General features: G+C 31.9%; 2 protein-coding genes across 4 annotated transcripts; one reads left to right on the top strand and one right to left on the bottom strand.

Annotated features, from left to right (window-relative positions):
• Positions 1–295: 295 nt before the first annotated feature.
• Positions 296–16,768, top strand: LOC125067025 (hybrid signal transduction histidine kinase D-like). Of its 3 annotated transcripts, XM_047675398.1 has the most exons (9): positions 296–427; positions 6,895–6,967; positions 7,611–7,808; positions 8,867–8,980; positions 10,992–11,134; positions 11,406–11,522; positions 11,765–11,918; positions 12,910–14,276; positions 14,673–16,768. In XM_047675398.1, the coding sequence occupies exons 1-8, from the start codon at positions 396–398 to the stop codon at positions 14,221–14,223; spliced, it is 2,145 nt and encodes a 714-aa protein (XP_047531354.1). In that variant the 5' UTR covers positions 296–395; the 3' UTR covers positions 14,224–14,276; positions 14,673–16,768. The 3 variants fall into 3 exon arrangements, with proteins under 3 accessions (XP_047531354.1, XP_047531353.1, XP_047531355.1); XM_047675397.1 differs by lacking the exon at positions 296–427 and having other exon boundaries at positions 6,305–6,967; XM_047675399.1 differs by lacking the exons at positions 296–427; positions 6,895–6,967; positions 7,611–7,808; positions 8,867–8,980 and adding an exon at positions 9,904–10,453.
• Positions 16,648–18,869, bottom strand: LOC125067026 (testis-expressed protein 10). Its single transcript, XM_047675401.1, has 2 exons — positions 18,442–18,869; positions 16,648–18,363 (listed from the first exon to the last, which is right to left on the bottom strand). Exons 1-2 carry the CDS (start codon positions 18,805–18,807, stop codon positions 16,783–16,785), a joined length of 1,947 nt encoding a protein of 648 aa, XP_047531357.1. The 5' UTR covers positions 18,808–18,869; the 3' UTR covers positions 16,648–16,782.
• Positions 18,870–19,586: the final 717 nt, after the last annotated feature.

Below are 19,586 nucleotides of genomic sequence, written 5' to 3'. Positions count from 1 at the left end.
TTGTCATATTGTAGTACAACTACTGTATAATGGATGGCGTCTTACAAGCGTACCTTCTATTCATTCACAGATGGCGCACTTAATATAAATAGTATTCAATTATAATATTCTATATTCTTGTTATATTAATGTAAAATAAAAACATATTAAGCATTGTTTTAAGTCAAATTAATAATTTTTTCTTTATTCTACATAATTAAATAAATTATATTTAGTTTGTTTTTTCATTACATTTCTAATTTTTAAACGAAATGTCATATTGATTGTTAAGATCACGTGATCAAAACATAAGTTCGATTCAATATGGCGGTTTGGTCTTTTTGAGAGGCGGTTGTGTTTTGTCATGTTTACATTAATGATTATTTTTAGTGAGTTTTTCTTATGTGACTATTAATATGATATCGTCGATCATTTCCCGACTGGTAATGTAAGTATAAAAATATAAATTCTCTTTTTATAGGGATCTGGATAGGTCTGATTTATTGCCTATATTTTTAGTCTGCTATCTTTCTTTGTTTGAATATAATTACACTTGTGCGCACACTATTTGCATTCATTTTAAAATTATAGAATATATCTAATTCAAATACACATTTCTTATAAATTTAATATTATTTAACTCGTTAACGATAAATCGAACATATTTTTACTCAATTAGTCATAAATTTCAAACATACACAGCAGTAGTATTCTATAAAAATGGGTTAATAAATCATGAAATAAATATGTTGCGTTTTGTTTGAAATAAATGTAATTTTTTTTTAATATACTGGATGCATTTCCTATATTGACATGTGAGATCGCAATGAGTATTATACTTAGTTTACAATACATTTTACTTAAGGGGTTAAATAATCTTTAATAATTCGATAGATAACATTTTTTTTTAAATAAATCATTACTTCTTCATCTAGGTTAAAGACATTAAAACAATTTTTCTTATAGGCACACTGCATTTAATTGATATTAATATTTAATGTAGTTTGTATTGATGTTAAGCAATTAAGAAACAATTTAAATGATGAGCCACCTGTTCGTTTGCCACCTATCACATAAAAAAAATAGTTCTGTTAGACATATATAAAAAACTACATCAAGATAATAAATGAAAAAATCATGTTATTATGCAACACTATACCAACAGTAGAAAATTAGAGCAACATTTTTCTCCAGAAGATTCTTTTGTTCATTTTTATTTATTAAATAACAGTGAATATTTGATTAATATTTGTTTTATGGATAGAAGATTTTCTAAAGACATATATTGTCATTTATAATAATTTTGTATTCATAGTATTGAAAAAATAAATAGGTTTTATATACAACCATATATTTAAATAGACATCTAAATAAAAATATATTCATTATAAAATATGGTAAAACAAAATTGTATATTTGTTATATCTTAACCTAAAAAATAATTCATTTTTTATTATAATTATGGCAACTACAACGCAACAACTTTATTTGGATTTAAAAATCAAATTTGATTTGAGTTATATTAATAGAAATATTAGTATTAATTGATTTACTTCTCAGTCTCATGGTTAACTTTTTGAAGTATAGGCAAGCACCTCTTGATACTGTCTGTAAAAAATATAAGAATATAAATTCAGTTTCTAATGCCAATTATTAGAATTATACATAATATTAGTGTATAACTCATAGATTTTTGGACTAATTCTTAAATTACAGAAATCTTACTGATTTGGCCTAAACTGATATAAGATTACTTCTGGATTTTTTAAAATTATTTTATACCATTTTTAACATATTTAAAATACTTACCCATTATATATTACAATGTCATAGTTCTATAAACGGTTTTAAAGATAATTTTGTAGGAGTTCCTGTGATAAAACTTATTATGTTTATTTTATTATATTGGCTTTAAATAAAAACCAAAGACAGTTGACATTATCAATTATTTTATTTTTATTATCTGAAATTTATAGGAAACATTTGTAAGATAGCAATCATTTACACTGCCATATGTTTGCAAATAGCCACATTTCGTCTTATATTGGCAGCCATCCAAGTATGTTTGACTGAGAACAACTAGCCATCCTGAAATTTGGCAGCACTGTAGCATGCTTAAACCTTTTAATCTTATTTTCACCTTCAGACATTTGGTGTCTCGCTGTAACAGTGTTGGTACTGTGACATTATTTAATCTAAATAATAATATTACATCAACAGTGATAGAAGAACTATATTTTTATGTGTTAAGTGAATGACTGTTCACATTCGTGAAACTAAATACCGACAGTGATCGCGACATAGATCGCGATAATTAAGACAAAGAAGTTGGTCTTGCTGGCATTCCAAGTTTCGTCATTAGGGTGCCCCAGTGCACTGCCGGGTGCTATTTTCGGTGAGGCCTGACGCTGGGCGTTCGCCTCTGGGGTGCAGTTGATGCTTTAGTCCGTGACGAACGCGGCTTGCGCTCGCGCCGTGCCTCTATAGAAGACGAGTGTAGTGCATTGACACTTAACTGTATTGTGAATCATTTATTGTCAATCAGTCCTCGCTTACTGTAATTATTAGTGTCTGTTCTGAGTGCGCTCGATTTATTCGCGTCTTACGGAGGTCGTACACCTTGACTTCGACATATTATGCTCTTATTAGGACAGCTTGGTTTACCTTTTTAGGCACAGCCTCGGTTGATGTTCGGTCCTTTACCCAGTTTTACGGGTGACGTAGTTCAATTCAATTGTTAAATGTCTTCGAGAACGAAACTCGATATCAGAATAACGATTTATTACGAGGACCATGTAGTTGTTATTTATATTTAACTCAGCGTAATGTAACAACTGATTGGTTTTTAATACATGTTATTATGAATTTACTTGTTTTCTTTACACACCAAAACTTATCTGAGACATCTTATCGCCGTATCTTATGGTAACAAGCTTCGAAAGCATTGATCATAGCAATGGACAAAAATGGATTATGCAAACTTCAATCCTAGTCGCTGAAATATTATTTAAACATATTTATTAAATTGTATGTAAAAACTAACCATTCTTTTATACACAAATACAGACATAGTACTCCAGATAAAAATTAATATCTTAGATTTAAGATTAATGATGTTAGACGTATAAACTTTTAATCAATAATCTATTGTTCATTGTGTGTTCATACACGCTTCAGTAACCGTTGCGTATCGTGATGTTAGAAATTGAGGAACAATCCAACATGCACGCAGCACGCCTTATTATTTTAGTCAGTCAATATTAGTAACCGTTTATTACGAATTACGATACGACTGTGCCTTATAGAAGGATAACTGGTTACGTTCCGTTAAACCTGTTACAAGAATAGCCCCAGAGAATTTATTGTCTTACAATATTGTTTGAAAAATATGAGTTACTTGTTCAAGTCGACCTACTTTGTTTTATAACGCTTAGCTTCGACCGAAGGGTTTTGATTAAAATGCATAGCATGTGCATCTCACGTTGAAGTCTCATTAGTTAACTGTATAATTCAACGTATTAAAACAAATGCGTACTACAAAGAACATCTTATTGGCATCAAATATTAATCACAATTGTTTCTAAATCGAAAACGATGTCAAGATTAAATATCATCGGGACTTCAAAAATATTATTAATAGTATTTAGTTTTGCTTATAAATAATACACGTCATGCTTTTATATATTATATCTGTAATTAGTTGTCCTACTGTAGACGCAAGAGGTTATTATAACTAGAAAAATGTTTTCGATATCCGTAACCGGATCAGAGGTTCTTGACCTATATGCTTTGCGGGATAGTAGGAAAGAATATTTATAATTATATTGAGTTCTATTTTCTACGTTACGAGTTGAACTTTTACGAGCGTGTAATATGGATGAACTAAGTTTTATTAATAAGTTTCTATAATAGTGAACAGTTGACCCTTTTTATATTTCGTAAGAATAATTTATTAATGATTCGGCTGCTATTTTTTTTTTCACCCACCATAAGTGTCGTAATTTGTTCCGCCATATGTAGTTGTCCTTCATGACCAAGAATGAGATTAGATTAATCTCATTCCTCTTCTTTATAAATAAAAATGAATATTTGCACTCTGTGTTGCTAAACCATGTATGAGATTGTGATGAAACTTTGGTAATTTATTCTGCGTAGGCCGTATAAATAAAAAAATAATATGTTTGTCCGTTAATATAACCGTTCTATGTAGACTCTCATTCTACTCGTGCGAAGTCGGGACTGATAGCTAGTAAACAATGAATACAATGTTTATTTTCCTCTTTGTATATCAGCTTGAATTACTTTAAAACTGTTTTACTTTCTTTATATATCTTGTTTATGGTTTTCTTAAATGTATATTTATTAAATTAAAATATATTGTTATAATTGTTTATTTCCCAAATATGTGTATAAATAAAAAAGAATCACAAATATAATAACAAATACTAGGCGCGGTCATTTTGAATCGGGTGAAGGGATTTGCGTTAAACTATTTATTTTTAGTAATCGTAAAATGTGAAACTCGGCCAAATCATGCTTCATTAGTTCGTACGTTTCCTTATTATAACAGTCAGCGTTCGTGTTCTAAACTATAATGTTGAACAAAAAAAACGAGAGAAACATAGAAAATTATATTTAAAATTTAAAATATCCGGTCTAACAAAATGCGTCATCACCTCTCGCTATCAATTTTGTTTAATTTGTAACGTTTACCATTATTTTTATTTGCTTTGAAACAGATCTGCAAAAAATATTTTTTTGTAATTATTTGTTACGATAAATACTTTAAACAATCATATACATATTACCTTTTACTTGTGTAAAAAAAGATGAAAATAATATTTACGTTTCTGCGTGAGTTAATTTTTCGTTTGAGAATATTTAATTTAATATCTTAGTATACTACCACTTAATACTACCGTTAATTAGTTAACAAAACACAAGATTAACAGCTGCAGTCATTCCACAAGTCATAATGATAGAGTAACGAAAATAAACGCAGCATTGTTTGTAACCCAACGAACAATACGCGATTGTTAGTTATCTATCTATAGCAAAGCAACTTGTTAGGGAAACTTTGTAAAGGCAGGCTGAAAAATTCATGGACATATAAATTAAAAGATCATTTGAACTTTTTAATTTATAAATGTATAATTAGTAAATCAGTCATGTATTATACGATTCGTGTGTGTATCGTTCGTACGATATTGTACGGATTCCTAGAGGACTGTCTATATATGGAAGTGTAGCAGTCACGCTTAACGTATTTTCTGTTCTGATTACTCCGCTTGAAATACGATATTTAACGAATGCTAGAATCGGTATGCACCTTTATATGTATCCTCACAAGTGTCTGCAAGCAGTTAGTGCAATTTAAATTGAAGAAGGCATAAACGCTACGCTGTCCGGTCGTTTGTTATTCATCAGTCGGTGAATTGTAGTCGTTTGCATGAACTGGTTTCCTGCTCGTTTTTATTATGTTATCATATTGTTAATTATTGATTAACGATAGAAGCCATTTGGTGCTTTAATGATAACGAGCTGGTTGTATAATTCTCCACGAATGTTTCTTCTTTGTAAATAAACCTTTTTTTTATTATTCTTCTAAATGTAAAAAAAAAATCGCTTCGTAACTTTTCAATCAGTTGCTTATTATTTGTCCTTGGGTTTTAATAAATTTATTTATTTCTTTCTATGAACAATATATAGTACTTAAATAAAAAAAAAATGATTTAAATAATGTATTGATTTGAAGATGTCACACAATGTTACTTGCCGGTTTAACATATACGTCATTTACTATAGAAACGAACCTCATATCTCGGTCATTTTTATCTGCGCAGATGGAACTTTTACCGCATAGAAATGTTGGATAATAATTTTATTATGTAAATAGAGTAGTCGCGTGATGTAATAGTGCGATGACAAATGGTAATTTTAAGCGCTATTTTTACTACCCACAGCCATTATTTCTTTTATTGAAAACTCAATAATACGTATTAAGCTTACGAGTTAAATAATACGTATCCAATTTAACTATGCTTAAGCGAAATATATTGAAACCGTTATACGATGTACATCTGTTGAAATTCTTTAGATCTTAATCATCATCGGTTCGCCCACGACAACTTGCTCAATCGTCTTCCTTTTGTAGCTAAATTTGCAGACTGAAAAACGTCTTGTTTGCCATTTACGTTCTCATTGTGCACTTAAGGCCATGTTAAAGTAACTTATCTTTGTAGCTCCCAAAATGTAATGCTACGGATACCGTACTAGTACATTTTGACCTCGGACGCAAAAATATAACGCATAACCTATTTAAGTTTTCTATTTATAGTAATCATTTACGCCTATGTCCGTGCATAACTCTTATTCTCAATCTAAATATTGATTTGAAACTGTAGCACGCAATTATACCGAGAGTAATCTTGCGCTACCAGTATACGCAAAGCATCCAGACCGCGAACATACGGATCATACGGGCGCACTCTGAAGACATTACTACGAATTCAGCGTAAACAAACCATTACTAGATGTGCTACCCGTATCCATGGAGGCAGGTCGCGCGCGTAACCGTGACGACAACCCCGGCTTGCCGACTTTGAGTCTCGGACTGTCCAGTGTTCGTCACATTGTCACAAAACTCGAGGCTGAATACGCTCGTGCCGTAACATCTAACGTTTATAAAAGTGAAATTGTCAAATACAACCCGTGCACAGAACACAGCAACGACTACTATGACTTCGCTTTCGATCCGAAAGTGCATTTGTTAAATAGATTCGTTGTTAACTTGGGGGTGGCGCTTAGTAAATGCATACCAAGTGTTACTTTAGCTAACTTCGGTTTTATAGCCGTGACAACGGGGTTGTTTGCTCCGAGGATGATCTCATATCTGGTCGTGTATCCATTTTGCAGATTAGTATTTGGGACTCTCTACCCGGCGTATGCCTCATACAAAGCTGTACGGACGAAGAACTTGAAAGAATACGTGAGTATTGTTTTGTTAGGAAGTGTTTATTATTTAAACGTATCTGTAAATAATATTATAAACACTTTATCTAGTGCAAATTGCTTACAAAACATTCGTCGCTGGCCTTGTCACGGGCGTGCGCGCAACTTGTTCGAAACGCTTCAGTTCGTATTGTGTCCTTTACCTCGTCTATTGCAATTAGTATAGCGTGCAGGTGCTATACTCTATTGCTCCATATTTTGCTTATCATATAATGTATTGCAATAAACTTACAATGCTTGAGTACTTTGTTTTACTCATTGTTAGCAACAATAAAAATTAATCCATTGAAATTAAACTTTAAAAAATTCTGCACATATGTTTTTATGTGTATGAAGGCGAATATTTTTTAAAAGTGAAAATAATATTCTGTAAATGTCTCTCTTTTGGGCTAATGTCTCCTCTTCTTTTGTAAAGAAGATTTGGAAAAGTATACACAATGAGATTTTCATAGGACACCATGCAGGGTACCTCACGATGTTATTAGTCACGGTCGAGCACGAGATGAATTATAAACAAGAATAAATAACGTGAAAAATTACAAATGCTAACTATTGGACTATCTCGGCTCTGTTAAGGATATTATTCTTATTTAAAATTCCTAAAATTATCTTTATTGCAGGTAAAATGGATGATGTACTGGATCGTGTTCGCCCTATTCACATGTACGGAGACATTCACAGACGTGTTTCTGTCTTGGTTCCCTTTCTATTACGAAGTGAAGATAGTACTTGTATTATGGCTGCTGTCGCCAGCCACCAAAGGGTCTTCGATTCTCTACAGAAAGTTTGTCCACCCAGCGCTGTGCAGACGAGAGCAGGTAAAATTGCGTTTATATACAATGACCATAGTTGTATAATCTATTATTAATAATTATGAACGAGATAATATGTAAATAATTTTCAAGGTTATATACGTAATTATAATCATTTTTTTTAACTCCGTATAATTTGAGTCGAAGCACAGGTTTCAAATTCCCGGCCTGTTGAATGTCAATTTAATATAGCGGACAGCTTCCTGTGCTAGTACGTGCGACGAAGTAGTCTCCTTTTATTAAGATATCTATAAATCGTATCTCCTTATATGACTTGATACGAATGTGATACGTAATACAATAAAACAAAGTGCGAGTTCAATGTCTCTAATTAATTTAGTATATCGGACGTTCTAAATAGGACATGGGACTAACCATCACAGCTCATTGAGAATTGCTTGCCTATATTAATTATGACTATCAGATAGGATACATTTACTTTGGATTTATAAATTTATTTAAAATAAATAATAGAGAAAAATAGACAAAAAAGACAAAAATCTTATCATATCTGTTATGCTATCAAAGTAAGTATATACTGCCCGTTCCGACTACATACGGATGAAATAAGATTTTTTTTAAAAAAAACTCGAACCCGATTGTAGCGTCAATCTAAGCCATTAAGAAATCCCACTCAAATGCCCACATAAAAAGGTCATTAAAATCAGTCAGCCGTTTAGGAGGAGTTAAATTACACTTACAGTAGAATTATATATATATATATATTGTAAGAAGCATTATTCATTCATAACCATCTTACCTAACATATAACGTACGAAATGATTACAGTCACGTCAAAACACGAAGGTCTAATATCTTATAACGTATACAAACCTACACTCGTTTGTAAATCATACAGCCTAAGATAAAATAGAGAGTATGAATCACTTTTAAAGTATCCTTGAAGCTTGATCACTACTAAATATTTAGGTAACATAAATTATTCGGTCTCTTTTCGTAATAGCAAATCTTTTATTTATGGGTAAAGTTGAGTTGAGTTAATACACTAGATATTTAAACTTTTTTTTGCTTTTATAACATGAGACTTTTTAAATAAATTTCAGGAGATCGATGAGTACATAGCCAAAGCCAAAGATCAGGGTTACCACACAGTGCTCAATTTGGGCACAAAAGGAGTCAACTATGCTACAACTGTTATTATGCAAACTGCTATCAAAGTAAGTCTCCTCCTAACATTACAGTAGGTTATTTAATAGCATGCTTCTTATAATATTTGTACTCAAATAAGATGTTTACAGTAGATACAAACCAGGAACATAAAAGTATATAATAATTTAAAATCTAATGTGGAAGATATACACAAAAGTCCAGCCTTTCTTATTTGAGTCCATATAAACGTGGAGTGCGGTATAACCCGTAACAAAATTTATCAAGTAAAAGCAATTATAGAGCAATTGTCAATTTTTGTTTTATTCACCCGTTGTTGTCACGTAATAGTGTTTTAATTGGAATTGTGGCATGCTTGATCACGAAACAAAGTACAGCAGAACAAAACACAGATGATAGCTTGTCGCACTGCTTACACTATTTTCAATCCAAACATTTCGTCATCAATCATGTCCACACCACTAAGCATACATTTGTTGCATCAGCTTGTTTTAAAATACCTACATTTTGTATTTTTTTTTAATTTTATTAACACGCTTTTTTTAATTTCCTCCCCCACCCATTCTTTTCCAATTTTTCCTATCAACCGCATCACTCAGAACTTAAATCTTCCGGTCCCCGAGCAAGGTGAAGTAAGGCGAGCTATTCAAGATCGTGACGTCACAGATGGTTACCATGATTATGAAGAAATGGAATTTCAACGATCAGTTAACACGGCTAGCCCTGTAGAAATAGTTGAATTAGACCATGAAAATGACGAAAATGAACCAATTGGCGACGGCGATTCCAATGATCCAGACTATGAACCTGATTTATCATCAGCTCGCAGTCGAGGTAACGTTGTTCGAAAACGTAAAACTACAAAAGATAAAGAGAAAAAACCTCGAAGTAGGTCACGGGGACGTCGTACCAGGAGTCAAGCTGCAATAGAAAACAAACGGGAACTAACGGTCGACTGACTCGATACGTATGATCTAATAAAACGCAACTGTGATTTTAATAGATGCCTAGAAATGTTTATGATCAAGTCCAAGATATATTTCGGACTAAATTTTAGTACCTATCTGTTCTATTTAAAAAGTTCCTGCCGGCTCATATTTTCTTTCACTTTGTTATTAATCTGAACGTATTTTATCGAAACAAACCCTTTAAGTTTTTTTTTTTCTTTCTTTATAAATATATATCAAAGTAAATGTAAAGTCAACCAAAAAATAAGCTTTACTTTTCTTTTTCTGTTTTTTTTTTAATTTTCCATCCGGTCCATAGTAATGCTATCAAAGGTCATTGTTTAGTGTTATTTTGCATGAAATGTATTTTATTGTGAAATCACCGGTTTTGTATGCTGTGTTCTTAGTTTTATTGTAACGTATGACTGACTTAGCATAATTGATATTTTTTTAACTTTTAAATAAATATAGTGTTTTGTAAACGCTACTTTATTTCTAGACCTCTCAAAGTTTACTTATAATTGATATAATCACATTGCATGTGCTAGCCACAAGAAGCTTGCGCGTCGTATGAAAGTAAGTATTCATTGTTGTTTTTTTTTGCTAAATGGTGTTTATTAAAACTTGCTTGCTCACCTATGCTAAAACCTTAACTATTAGAAACAGCAACATTTTGTAAATAGATTTTTTGATTATTTTAAAAACTGAAACCATTTGTTTATTATAATTCTCTTTTATAATGAAATTTCAGCTTCGTGTTGCCACATATTTTATGCAATAATTATTTATCTTCATCGAAAGCAATTGAACGATTAGTAAATTTTTATAAAAGTTTGTTTTATGTTTTGTCGATACATTTACGGCCAGCGAGATATTATACTAGTGAGAACTACCTCGTTGAGCTAGTTGTTAGTCAGTTCGACTTCAGAATAATAAGGTCCCTGGTTCGAAGCAGATATACCATGCGGTCGAATCATAAAAATAATCAGGCCGAAGTTGATAAATACGCAGTTTTTTTAAGATTGCCGTCACATCGGATCATGAGACAGACAGATTGTCCGCATGCTCTTGACATAAGCCATTACCATCGCCTAAGAGTGTTCGCCACTTCCAGGGTGGTGGTGGTCTAGTGCAGCAGCTCCGCAAGAGTTACAGCCTGTCGGACCTGAGCGAGTGCGAGCCGCGCGAGGAGCGCGCCGCGGACGAGGCGGACGACGTGCTCGCCGAGCCGAGGCTCATCAGGCGCTCGGTCAAGAGGTACTGGTTTGGATATCTGTCTATGTTTCGGGGTTTCGTCCGCGATACATTATGATATGTTTCATGGATACCATAGTGTATGCTTATTACTCCTCAGGGGACTTAGTGTGAATTTATTACATTGTGAGAAGCACAAGTTAATATGAATTTTATTCTACGGCACTACATGTTTATTATCTAGTAATGATTAAATGCCCATCATTTAAATTTAACTGGGTAATTCAGGTCAGTTTTTATTTATTTTATGTATAGTTTTGGTGTAATTTTACAGCGGATATGCGACTCGGCGGAGCGCATCGGAGTCGAACAGTCGTTCGCCGATGTACTTCCCGGAGGTAGACGTGGACGTCCGTCCTGCACGAGGACGCATGGATGAACCAGATTTCAGGTATATATTTTAAAAACAAATTTAAATGTTTTTAATTCAAGTATATCATATAACGCACCAATTTAGTCTTTAATTTATTTTCGACAAAAAAAAACATAAATAAGCAAAAATAAATATAGCGACAGTATTCCTTCTCTATCTCTTCAACGGTGTCGGGCATCGGCCAGTTAGTAAATCATTCCTACCATCGTAAAATGGGATTATTAAAATGAGAATAAACAGTAACTCCCCGTGTCCCCCAGCCACATAAAGTCGACGGAGGACATCAGCTCGGGCTACTCGAGCGCGGAGAACTCGTCGTCGCTGACGCGCACGTCGTCCGTGGGCGGCGCGGGGCGGCGCGCGCGCGCCTCGCGCACGGCCGTCACCGCCATCAAGCGCCCGCCCGCCGCCGAGGTCTGGTAACGCCGCCCGCCGCGCTCGCTTAGGACGCACTTGAAACACGACACGCTTTGATCGTGAGCTGCCCTCGGTGGTTGGAAGACTCGTGTCCGGTTCCTGTATCGGGACGAATTGGTTTTAATTTTACACCCGTTCCGACGCAGAGTTTTAACTGAAATCGAAGTTTCGATTCGTTTTAGTTTACCAGTACAGGTCTTCATATGGGAACTGGCCATTTTTAAAATAGTTTTTAAAATAAAATAATTTATGTTAACTATACCATTTAAGGTTATATGATTAACCTTACCTATTGAATATGGTTATACCAATTGAGCGTGATTTGTCTTATTCGTGATTAGCTTTTTAATTTTAATTTCCTAATTTTAAGAGGACGAATTTCATATAGCAATTCAAGTGCGTCCATATATTATCACCATTTTAATATCATACGCTATTGTAACAATATTTGATTAATTAGATGAATGTTTGCTATATTAAAAGAAATGAAAGTAGGTTGAAGATGAATAATTGATTGCTCAATCAGGGTAGGTTTGGTGCTGGTAATGGTTCGTATTGTATTAACAAAACTATATATACATTTTATATAATTCCCAATGTAATAATAGGATGAATTGGTTCCTATGCCATGGTTAATGTAACAAAATACATAACTATAACACATGATATAGTATAGAGATTATTGGAGTAGAATATTGCACTTAAATGCAAAATATCGACAATATATTTGTACACACCCTAAATACCTCATATTAAAAATATATTACAATAAAATTATAAAATAATTATATAGATGGGCTTTTAATATCGTAATTTATAAATGGTAGTGTTTAATGTTCCAAATTATTGCTTGATTTATATAATAGTGGTGTGCAGTATTACAATAAGACTGTTTGATGCATTTATTTATTTATTCTATATATTTTTCATCATTTATGTTCGTTTATTTTACTTCTCTTGATTCAGACGTAGTAATTTTTATTTAAAGGATAATCAAGTTATCATCGAGGAGCACCACGACGACGATAGTATAGATTATACAAATATGCCCCCTCTCGTTAATTTTTCGTCTCCCCTCTTCTTATCCCACACCGATCCTCCGTTTATATACCAATATGTCGAAGACCAGGTTAAAATTATACAAGTACTAGGTAATTATCCATTGAGCAATAACTCTAACAACCACAATGGTAATTCAGATAAACGGGACCAAACAGAAGCCACTGTGGAGACTCAAACGTCGTCAGTAAACAATTATCCAGAGAATGAAAGCATTGATAGATCTAAACAAACAGAAGAAACTGTAAAAAAAGACTCGAACACAGACATTCCTATCGATATTGATAGTAAGCCTAGTAATAGTAATAATACGAAAGAATATGAAGATAATCAATTATCCAATGATATTAATAAAAATTGTAAATCAGATAATAACTTTATTCATACTATTGACAATACAAACACATCGTCTATTGATGCGCAAGCATCAGTTGGCAATGTCTCTGAAGAAGTAACTGATTCAAGTTTCTTTGATACATCACCAAATGACGGCGAAAAAATAGAGAGTGACGAAGAAGCATCGTTTGAAACACCCATATCAACACCTAAAAGTAGCAGAAAATTAATAAAAGGCAAATATGGGAAAAGTAAAGCTCCTCTTCCACCAAAAGCAAACGAGCTTGAAGGAGAGGAATTACACTCTAAAACTGCGCCAAATAGTGAGGATAGTTTAATTAATATTAATCCAAATATTCTTGAAAAAGAAAATGAGAGCCTGGAAACTATAAATGCTCAATTTTCTATTGCAAACGAAGTAGTGGATGATATTATAAAAAAATCACAAGAATTTAGTCTTGAACTTAATGAGGATTCTGAGCCTGACAAAGAAAGAAGTCGCAAATCTATCTCTCCTGCAAAAGTTTCTAAAGGAAGCTCAGCTTTAGGAAAACTATTTCAACTACCAAGTAAATTAGTGTTTTGGCATAAAACTGACGATAAATCAATAACTGACACAAATTTGTCAGATATCAGTAGGAAATCGTCTATTGAAAATATCAATGACGAATTCCAAAGTTGTCCTGACTTAAATACACATAGCTATAAAAATGAAATTCCTCAAATTGAAATTACACAAGCATCATTCGAAGACGACGCTAGTGGTGAAAAAGCTCCAAATGATATTCTAGAAAAGAGTGACGCTCTACAAAAAGTTATTAATGAAAAGTTAGAAAATCATCCTGAGTACAAACTCGTTTCCTTACACGAAGAAATACCGACCACATCAAAATGCACTGATGTGTAATTGTCGATCCTATATCCGAATCCATTTCTGATACTGAGGCACAGCATCGAACAGTATGTTTATTTTTTAGTTGTTTGTGTGTTCAGTTTGCATGATAAAATTATAGTTTTAAATAAATTCAATAAAGAATACCTACCCAACTAACCCGATGTGTTCAATATTTTTTTAACAAAGTCCTTTATGAAATATAAATATGTTAGTATATTGTTGGTTATATTTTACTTTTTATTTGCTTATGCGTGTTGTGGGTGTTTTATTCCTATTTTAGACTATATTTGTTATCTGTGTGTATTATTGTTTATTTATGTTTGTCTATACTAATAACAACTATTATTTGTAGTAATTATTTAAATGACATCTAATTTTATTAAACTTAAATGTCGTTGACAATGGGATCCGCTTATGCTTTTTCTGAATTAGTTTTGAATTTATTTATTTTTTATTTTCAGGCAATGCTGTCGTCCTCTGCTACAATACCTCGCGCAAAAAAGTCTAATAAAAGGAAAACACAATAGATCGAATTGTATCCATATAGGCATTATTATAAAACCGTGCAAATATTATTTATTAAAAACTATCCGCGTTTGCTAAAACAAGATATATTTAAAAAAAATACAGTAAAAACTATGATATAGTTTCGCGTAGTCCTTCGTGTTAACTTGCTATAATAATGTAGATAGTCTCGAAATAATCTAAATATGTATTTATTTGAACACTTGCCTGCATTCTCTAGAAATATTTGCTATTCGTTGATTCCATTAAATTTAATTCACACATCAAAATGTGATGCAGAAGTTCGGTATAAGACTCAGTCTAATTCTAGATTTTGAAAATGAAATAATCATGTCATTTACATATCATTTTAAGACTCCACGCCAGTTACGTTGATTTTGTATGCCTTCTATAATTTGTTATATATTAATGTTTAAATATAATATATATATCTATATATATAATTAATAAATATCTAAATAAACTATTTATTAATTATCATATGATTAAATTGTAGTTTGTAGACTTACCTGTTGAAGCTGTGACCATTTTGGCTTTATTGCCAGGATTCAGTATTAATGAAAGATCAAAAATTAAATAATTTTAATTTAACAGTAAAGGTCCACCGCATGGCTACACTAGGCTACAGGCAAATCGAATGACAATGCTAAATTAAGTTCATAGCTCCTGCGCGATGACAGCTATTGTAGATAGATACGTTAAATCGAGTATTACTCTCTTGTGCAATAATGCTTTACGACTTAGAAAACTAAAGTTACCAACTTAGAATACCTTTAAATTGTATAAACATAGCTAAGCTATGAAGCTTGCCCAAATACTTAACTTAACCTTTTACGGTACATCAGGCACGTGCAATTATCAAAGGACATTTCTAAGCATGTAATGCACATGTTATGTAATTTTTATAAGAATTTGAGTTCATTCTCAAAAAAAAAATGTTTGCTAAGCTGATAATGTTATAAATGTGAAACATTTCGTTTTCGCCTTCAGCCAATAATAAATGGGATGGGAATACAAATAAATGTAAAATATAACATAACATCAATCGATGTTATAATAAATATTTATTGTACTTTATTTATAATTTGATTTTTGACATTTCGTTACTAGTTTTATTGACATAAAAAAACCTTTCATCAACTAATTGGTAATTTATAATTTTAGCCAAAAAATGCCAAAATAAATGACTCAAATTTAGACTTTTTTGTAATATAGATTTATAATAAATATTAATTGAAAGACGGAGACTAGTTCTAATTATCTATATATTTGCTGAGAGACATTAAGTGAATATCATGATTATAGTCTAATAGTTAAATAGGAAAGAAATATGGACTTTTTGTCTCTGAGCATGCTAGAAATAATCTTGTCTTGAGGCTGTCCGTATGTACCAGTATACTAAAAATTTCAATTAATTTACGATATCTTTTATTATATTATAATTTTATTTTCATTGCATCAGATTAATAACAAAACTACGTGCAGTCTCCAATGTAATTAAATTAGACTAATCTTTTAATTTATTCACATTCAAACGAAACACAGTGAAAACATTAGTTATTTCGCGTTTTTATTTGAATAAGTTTATAATCTACGTCCACGTCAATAATTTAAATGGCGTTCATCCAATCATTATTTTTCTCTAGGCCAGATTCTTATTGCTTATGTGTTAACAATAAATACTCATGAAATGGCTATATTATGGTAATAGATATTAATTTATTTATTTATTTACTTCGGCTATTTGCAGTTATATAACTTCGGTACATATGGTTCCTTAATTATGTAATTAAGTTGTTTCTACAATATTTTTATATATTATCATTGTGTTCATTGAGATGATATTGTGATAATTTTATTGATTTCCTTTATTTTAAAATATAATATCTTTATGAAGAAATACTTTATTTTATTTATGTATTTCTAAAGCTTAGCTTACTGTTACATAGCATTGTTATGCAAGTGTTTTAAAAAGTATGCTAAGAGCCTGTATCCCAAATGAATTTGTGTTTGATTAAATAAAATAAGAGTGTTTCATGTTTTTATTTATAAAATTCCTCCACTTCTTAACCTAAGCGTGTCAAAAATGTATTTTCCATGATCTGGTTGGTACACATTGTCCATTAATTGACTTTCTAACAAATTTAGAGACTCTGTGTCCCATACCTTTATCCAATAAAAAATTGATAACAATTTATGATAACTCTCTGTATTATTACCAGCATTTATTATTACTAGTTTTGGAAGATTCTTTATAATGTTCAATAGCTTAGGTTTAATAACAGAATTAAATAATTTGTTATTTGTTACTGCAAACTTGTGAATAATATTAACTGTTTGAATATTTAATTGCTGTCCTAATAATATGTCAGGTAAGTTTTTAAGCCACATTTCAAAAGGCTCACAAGAATGAAAATGTGATAACTTTTCCGTTAATGCAATTTTACACAGCAATGTAAATATTTCTTGCTTAGATATATCCGACATACTTTTATTAAAATATATCCAAATTATTTTTCTGAACAAATTATCTAGAACTGATGTTGTCTTTGTCCAGCCAGTAATTTCAGCAGAAAATAATGAATGCATTATATTTATAACAATATTGTTAATTTGACTGTCAATATTTTGATTAAATATTTTTTCAATATATTTAAGTACAACAGATATTTCACGATTCTGATTTTTTAAATTTAAGTTAGTGTTTAACATAATGAAAAGATGACATATTTCTAAGTTTTCTGTGACTAATTTTGGATCTTTGATCACTTCATCATCAGGACTAATATTCTTTGACAATTTTTTAGATCTAATATTTGTAATATAAGGAAAAGAGTTAAGAAAGTGTTGGCTAAACAGAAACTTATACTTTTGGGAAAATGTGATATCAATATCTGAACTCGGATATTTATCCTTATAATACTTTACAAACGATCTTATCAAAGTAATAACTTTCAGAATATATCTTAATAACAAAGCTGTTTCTTCATTGATGACCATATCAAAATTGGCATCAGACTTCCTATTTGGACATGCCTCAAGCCATGTTGCAAAAAGTAATGGCATTAAAGTTTCAGTATATTCTTTAAATTTTTCTACTTCATCAACCTGCAACTCTGAAGATTTTGCAGAAAAACATGAAATGTTGCAATTTGATGTATAAATTGGATTAAATAATGGGTAATAATTAGATTGATTCAGTTTGAAGGAATGTAAGTTATTACCATTATTATAATTAGTTCTTTCTACTTGTTGAATTTCCTTATATAAAGCATACTTTTGCAAAAATTCTTGCAAACGTTGAAAAACTTTAACTCTCCATTTAACACTTGTAATTTGGCTGCTTAAGTTGACTGTCAATGTTCTACCAGGTTTTGCATCAATTCTTTGCTTTGATATCATATCCAAAAAGTTTGGTGTTATTTTATGGAAATCTTCAGCAACTCTTAAAGGAATGCATGCCAAGAGTATATCAAGGAAGAAAAGTGAGTCTTCCTGAATTCTACTGTCAACATGTGTCATGGCACTTCTCAAGTAAGTTGACATTATATCAAAAAATGGTTCCAGTTTCTCAGCAGATACATTAGAGAGAATTAAGTGCAGAACTTTTAATGCTCGCTGTCTTACCTACAAAAAATATTCAATTATATAATTAAAAATTATTTTTATTAATTTATAATAACAACAATGATTGTATATACATACCACTTTTTCTATATTTAAAATTAACATCGTAATTCCATGAATCAAGTCTCCCAAATGTTGCTCTAAGACTTCTGGATGTAGTGTTATAAGCTCTTTCACTCCGTCGAGTGCATCAGTTCGCGAGTGGGTATTAAAATGGTTGAGTCGAGATAATAGCTCCTTTAAATTTAGTTTCCGCGTCGATAATGCTTCATTCTGACCATGCTTTTTAAGTTGCTCTTTTAAGACTATTTTTTTTACTTTAAAATTTGTTTTCGTAACATTAGTACCTTTGGGCAGTTCCTTGTCTTTCTTCCCTTTTAATTTTGTTTTGGCCTTCTCAGCTTTTAAAAACTTTTGATACCGAGTAGCTCCCGTTTTATTCATGTTTGAATTTGGCAGGCAGTAGTAAACATAACCTCAATAGCTAAAGGAAAGATCAACTCAGTTTCTTTCTTCTGACAAATTGACATCTAATGTTGTCAGTTTCAGACGTTACAGTTCAGAAATTAACTTTTTTATTTATTACGATCTACAATGATTTTTTCGTTTTATTTTTATGGCATAGATGGTAAACGAACAGTATACTCACTTGATGGACACGAATTTGGACATGAACCGGAGTACTTGCAAGTGATTGCAAATAAGTAGGATTTTTTCTCAGAGGTTCCCAAGTCGCCGGCGATAGTTGGTGTGGAACCAAGAGTGGTTGTACGAGGCTGAAAATGCCTTAAAAATCATGCTGTTATTTGGATTACTGGACTTAGGGACTTTGGTGGTGCGGAAGAAATTTAAAATTTTGAGGCTATGTCCTAGGATGAAATTCAGCGGCCGAGAATAACCCAAACAATGCCACGCAACGTTCCCCGTAAACAATGCGGTAGAAGCTAAATGATCAAAGCAAAGGCAGGTCGGAAAGGGCTTGATCATCGACAAATCGAGATCATCTAAGTCGAATACGGTCAAATTAAAGGAAGGTACTTAGTAGTTCTCGCCCAGAGGTGAGAGTCCATGTGAGACCGAATTTGTTTCTTGTATAGATTTATGCGATGGGCCACCGTGATGAACTGTCTCATCTTGCAGAGTAAACAAAGCTTTTTAGATGCCAATTTAGCTTTATCTTCTAATTCATCGCGAATCTGAAGGACGCTCAAAATATCGACGGC

The sequence above is a fragment of the Vanessa atalanta genome, chromosome 10 (assembly GCF_905147765.1).
Source record: "Vanessa atalanta chromosome 10, ilVanAtal1.2, whole genome shotgun sequence".
NCBI classification, from domain to species: domain Eukaryota; kingdom Metazoa; phylum Arthropoda; class Insecta; order Lepidoptera; family Nymphalidae; genus Vanessa; species Vanessa atalanta.
This window is presented reverse-complemented; position numbering and strand designations above follow the sequence as displayed.

Bases quoted from the DNA above. Each gene is read 5' to 3' on its own strand.
- LOC125067025 (XM_047675397.1), top strand. From the start codon at position 6,530: ATGGAGGCAGGTCGCGCGCGTAACCGTGACGACAACCCCGGCTTGCCG. The intron at 11,135-11,405 runs GTACTGGTTTGG...GTAATTTTACAG, and splicing joins ATCAGGCGCTCGGTCAAGAG to CGGATATGCGACTCGGCGGA. The intron at 11,523-11,764 runs GTATATATTTTA...CGTGTCCCCCAG, and splicing joins ATGGATGAACCAGATTTCAG to CCACATAAAGTCGACGGAGG.
- LOC125067026 (XM_047675401.1), bottom strand. From the start codon at position 18,807: ATGAATAAAACGGGAGCTACTCGGTATCAAAAGTTTTTAAAAGCTGAG. The intron at 18,364-18,441 runs GTATGTATATAC...TATTTTTTGTAG, and splicing joins TTTTAAATATAGAAAAAGTG to GTAAGACAGCGAGCATTAAA.